Consider the following 6000-nt stretch of genomic DNA (forward strand, 5'->3'; position numbering starts at 1 on the left):
TATGTGATAGGAGCGAATGGAGACAAATGGGTTTTAATACATGACATGCTGTTGGAGTGTGAGCAAAGTAACATTTATGAAGGGATTCAGGGAAACTGGCAGGCTGGACTTAGAGTCCTGGAGATGGGAAGTACAGTGTCTGCAATTTGAAGGAGGGGTGTTAATGTTGCAGTTTTATAACCGTAGTGTAAAGCATCCCTCTGGCAAAACTGATGGAGTGAATGATGATGAAAGTTTTTCTTTTTCAGGCCACCCTGCCTTGGTGGGAATTGGCCAATGTGTTAATAAAATAAAATAAAAAGTACATGATACAACTGATATAAACTTAATACATGATAAAAGTGATATAACTCTAAATGACATCACTGACATACTATATAGAAAACTGGTTGTACTGAGCATTCTGGGCAACTTAGGTTAATCTTGTCCCCCAGGATGCGACCCACAACAGTCTGTAACCTTGGTACCTACTTACTGATAGATGCATAGGGGCAGCAGGAAACATGCCCAATGGGTTGCCTGTGCCAGGGATCAATCTCAGACCCCTCAGTGTGTGAGCCAGGGATTTATTTATTTATTTATTTTATGTCTTTGCAAACAGTACATTGAGATTTTGTATTTACAAAAGTGGGTTGCAATGCAAAGAGAGCCTCTATTATGCCTAGACATTATGGGCCAACTTAACATTATTGGCTTACAGACTACTTAACACTAAGGATTATATCATAGTTGTACAGTAGGACAGTAATTATTTCATAGTTGAACAGATGATTATTATTTATAAGTGAATCAAAATTTGTATAAGACAAAAGATAAATTCATCTATTCAAAAATGCTTTATGTGAAAACAACAATTTAATTATATTCCTGTCAACAATGGATAAAAGGTTCAAAGTGATTGATGAAATTATGATGTGGGAGAACATAAGTGAGTATGAGTGTACTGAGTATTAGCATTTAGTCTAGGGTGATTAAGTGGCTTTTGAGAAGAGTCCTAAATTGATTTTCAGACCGGGTTACTTTAATATCTTCTGGTAATGAATTCCATATTTTGGGGCCCTTTATGTGCATAGAGTTTTTACACAGTGTGATTTGGACACGAGGTATATCAAAAAGAGATGTGTCTTGTGTTGTGGTCATGTGTCCTGTTTAGGTTGGTGAGGAGAACTTTGAGTGGAGGGTTTATATTTGCATGTATTGTTTTGTGTATGTAGTAAGCACATGAATAAGTATGGATGTTCTTAATGGTGAGCAGTTTCAGACTTTTGAAAATTGGTGGAGTATGCTGGCGGGAGTGGGAATTTGTTATCATTCTTACTGCTGCCTTTTGCTGGGTTATTAGGGGTTTTAGGTGACTGGATGTTGTTGATCCCCATGCAAAAATTCCATATGTAAGATAAGGGTATATGAGTGAATGGTACAGTGCCAGGAGAGTTGACTGTGGAACATAGTACCTTATCTTTGATAGTATGCCTACAGTCTTGGAGATTTTCTTGGTGATTTGTTGTATGTGTGTCTCGAACTTAAGGCTACTGTCAAGGTGGATACCTAGGAATTTTCCCTTTGTGAGTCTTGTGACTGATGATCCATTTAGCGTTATGTTAATTGGATCATTTGCAGCTTTGTTTCCAAACTGAATGAAATAGATATCAGTATTCAGGGTAAGTTTGTTAGTCATCATCAAGGAAGACATTTTCTGCAATTTGGCATTGACTGTGTTTGCTAGCATGACTGTGTTTGGGTGGGAAAAGACATATGTAGTGTCATCTGCAAATAATATGGGTTTGAGTAGTTGTCATGCGTTCATTAGATCATTGATGTAGATGAGAAAGAGGAGTGGTCCAAGGGCACTTCCCTGTGATTGGTTGGGTGGAAGAGTTTGCATCATTTGCATACACATATTGAGTTCTGTTACTAAAGTATGATTTTAGGTAGTTGAGGGAGTGACCTCTGATACCATAGTGCATTAATTTAGAGTACTACAGCAGTTCATGGTCGATAGTATCGAAAGCTTTACGTAAATCAATGAAAATGCCCAGCGGGACTTCTTTCTTTTCGAGTGCGGTATATGTTAGTTCTAGCATGTGAATGATAACATCATTTGTGCTTTTATTATTCCTGAATCCAAACTGACAAGGATTTAATATGTTGTGTGATACGAGGTAGGAATAGATCCGTCTATGAATAAATTTTTCAAAGATTTTAGAGAGCAGTGGTAAGTTAGATATTGGTTTATAGTTATTAAAGTCAGCTTGGTCACCTCCTTTGTGGATCAGAGTGACCCTCGCTATTTTGAGGATTGCTGGGAAGGTAGATGATTCAATGGATTTGTTAAAGAGCGTTGCAATAATTGGTGACAATACTTGAGAAGCTTTTTTGTACATAAAAGCAGGCAAGTTGTTTATGTCTCCTGCCTTGTTTTTAAGGGTGTTTATGATGAGCATAACTTCTATGGGGTTGGCTGGAGCTAGGAATAGCGTATTTGGGTAGGTACCTATGAGGTAGTCTGATGGACGGGTGCTTGCGCTTGGTATTTTGTTCGCTAGATTTTTTCCCATGGTGGAGAAGAAAACATTGAGTCTGTTCGCTGTTTCAGTAGGTGTGAGTAAGGGTTCATCTGATTTTGTTAGTTCGATTGTTTTGTTTTTGGATAACTTTTTAGTTCCAAGAATTTCAGATAGAGGTTTCCAGGTTTTCTCATATCACCTTTGATGTTATGTAATCTATTTTCATAATACAATTTTTTAGATCTTCTTATCAGGCTGGTAAGTGCTGACGAGTAACGTTTAGACTTCTCTAGTTATTTGACCCATTCTATACTGTTTTTCATATTTGTGCTTTGTGTTAATGGATTTGAGGATGCTTGGTGTTAAGCAGGGATTATTCAGTCTCTTTGCTGTTATCTGTTTAGTTTTTTTTGGGCAATGTTTGTTATAGAGGCTTTGGGCTTTTCTTAGAAAATTATTTATATATTCATTCACATCTGTATATGTTTTGATCTAATTTTGCCAATCAATGTTATTCATAGCTGCTATCAAGTTGTTAACTGCTGTCTCATTATGTAGTCTGAAGGTTACTTTAGTAATGTCTTGTGGGAGTTTGCCCACATTAGCTATGAGAAAGTTTGGGTTGTGGTCTGTAGTGTTTTCTGTGATTATGCCTTATTTTAAAGGGGATATGGTGTTTGTCCAGATGTGGTCTATTAACCCTTAAACGGTCCAAAGAGATCGACGTTCAAATTCGTAATGCTACAAAAGTAGATCTACTTTTTTTTTTACATATTTTCAATTATAACAAAAAAAAATGTAGCTAAAAGTTTTTTACACGTTTTCAAATGTAAAACAAAAAAAGATCTACATTTTTTTACATACTTTCAGATGTTGAAAAAACGTATATATACGTTTGGACCATTTAAGGGTTAAAGAGATGCTTGTCTCGGTGATTCTTGTAGGTTTAGATATTGCTGGTGTTTGTGAATTCGGTTACTTGTGGGTCCTGGTCGTGTAGTATGTTTATGTTGACATCTCCTGTTAGTAGTAGGTGGTCTTTATTCATGTGTGCATCAGTAATCATGTTTCCTAGTTTTTCACTAAAGTGTTAAATGTTTGACTGTGGTACTCTGTAGATGTTTATAACTGTGAGGGGTTTTTGTAGGTCTTTTGATTTAAATTTGGCTATGATATATTCTTCATGTTCATCCCTTGTACAAGATTTATTGATACATTCGAGTTGATTTTAGTAGTATATAGCTGTTCCTCCCCCTTGCTGGTCTGTTCTACAGTTGTGTATGACCATGTAGCCAGGAATGGTATAGACATCTGTAATATCAGGCTTAAGCCAGGTTTCTGTAAGTGTGATGATTGATATATTGGAATGAAGGGAGTTGAGTAATGCTGTGAGGTCGTCATAATGTTTGCTCAAGGATCTGACATTGTAGTTAAAGATGGTTATGTTATTGTTTGCACTGAGTAATGTCTTTGCTTGGTCTGCTGTATAGTAATTACAGTTGCTGTTTGATTAGTGTAATTCATTTAGTAAAAAGTTTACATCAGGATCTATGCCTGTAATCATAAGATGAGAGTAATTTTACAAAGTAGATTTTCTGAGTAAAATATTATAAGATTTATATTGAATCTACAACTAGACTTATGAATAAGGCTCCGTAATTATTCAAAAACTTGTAAAACTTTAAAAGAAAAAGGGATTATTACAGAATAGATAATTCAGTTATACACTTAAGCATCTAATAGCACCTAAATTATCTTAACAAATGTGAGTTTATGAACTACGGTAGATATTTACAGCTAAAATAAAGGAGCTAGTGAATATAAAACTAGAAGAATGTATTAAAAAGAAAATCAGTAGCCACAAGCAAGCCACAAGATGGTTCCCTGCTGAGCAGACTTCTTCAGTTGTTATACAGAGGAAGCAAGAAAAATAGTGATATGGATACGAGTTGATGAGCCTCTGATCTTGGAAAAAGAGGGACTGACTACCTCAAACTTCTCCAGGATGAGGGACTGATCACCTCGTATCTACATCATTACTTCAATTGGTTCCTCTGTATTTAGACTGAAGAAGCATCCTCAGTAGGCTCAGCTCCGGGTAAAAAAATCGAACAAACTCTTAAAAGTTTCTTCAGTAAATATACCAAACTGTTGCACTTAGTCTTATTCATCTACTTATTATTGAAAGCCATTAATGCAATTATACTTAGTTAACGTAAGTTAAAAACTATACATAAAATGCTAGTAGATGTCTCACTGTTGCTTCAATAATACAAACTTAAGAAAAAGAGCGAGAAATAACGCGGCAGCGCTACCACTTTAATCATGTTATCACTAAGCTTACCCTCTTGTCATCCCTGCTAGGCACAAACATCACTGCTCCAATACATACTAGTTGAAATATGGCACCCAAGAATAGGCCATATTTCAATACTTCATCAAAAATATCAGTTTCTGTGAGGGAGGGATCGATCGCCATCTTGTTGTTGACAAACATCAGCTCTCAACACTCCTTCATAACTACCATATTACGACATTAAAATAAAATACATTGATAATTGTGTAAAATATATGTTTGTAAAATATTTATAAAGCTGCTTACATAGCATTTCCAGCATTTTTTTTAACAATATGCGCTGGGTATATGAAAAAATATATAGGTGTTAACTGTAGGCGAATATTTTAACATTAATTAAATCATATAATTTAACGTGTAGTATATTATTTATTTATATTAGAAAGTAGTGGATAATTGATATATTTGTCAATATTTATTTTAAAATTCGTATTATACACACTATCTTTGAGATAGGATGTTGATGCTTGATAACAAATAAGATCTAAGTTACATACGATACTCAAGCCACGTTGAAAAGGACTTAAGATAAGTGTTACCCGCTCAGGATGGCTAAAAAAAAAAGTCAGTACGTCATCAAGGACTTTCTGTCTTATTTATAACCATTGGGGGTCCTTAATTTTGTCCCCCAGGATGCGACCCACAACAGTCGACTAACACCCAGTTACCTACTTACTGCTAGGTGAACAGAGACAGCAGGTATAAATAAACGTGCCCAACGTTTCCACCCATGCCGGGGTGTGGCCCTGATAAACCCAACAAACACCCATACCGGGGACTGAACCACAGACACTCAGTGTACTCACCTAATTGTGGTTGCAGGGGTCGATACTCAGCTCCTGGCCCCGCCTCTTCACCGACCGCTACTAGGTCCTCTCTCCTCCTGCTCCATGAGCTTTATCATACCTCGTCTTAAAACTATGTATAGTTCCTGCCTCCACTACATCGCTTGCCAGACTATTCCACTTCCTAACTACTCTATGACTGAAGAAATACTTCCTAACATCCCTTTGACTCATCTGAGTCTTCAGCTTCCAATTGTGACCCCTTGTTTCTGTGTCCCATCTCTGGAACATCCTGTCTCTGTCCACCTTGTCTATTCCTCGCAGTATTTTGTATGTCATTATCATGTCTCCC

General features: G+C 36.5%; 1 protein-coding gene across 1 annotated transcript in view; it reads right to left on the reverse strand.

The window, feature by feature from the left end:
• LOC128686684 (protein anon-73B1) overlaps positions 1-5034 on the reverse strand; it is a 30328-nt gene extending 25294 nt beyond the window's left edge. The window contains exon 1 of the mRNA XM_053773714.2: positions 4852-5034. Coding sequence (XP_053629689.1) covers positions 4852-5004 — 153 coding nt within the window. The 5' untranslated portion in view covers positions 5005-5034. The remainder of the gene's footprint in view (positions 1-4851) is intronic.
• Positions 5035-6000: the final 966 nt, after the last annotated feature.

Source organism: Cherax quadricarinatus, chromosome 12 (genome assembly GCF_038502225.1).
Source record: "Cherax quadricarinatus isolate ZL_2023a chromosome 12, ASM3850222v1, whole genome shotgun sequence".
Taxonomy (NCBI): domain Eukaryota; kingdom Metazoa; phylum Arthropoda; class Malacostraca; order Decapoda; family Parastacidae; genus Cherax; species Cherax quadricarinatus.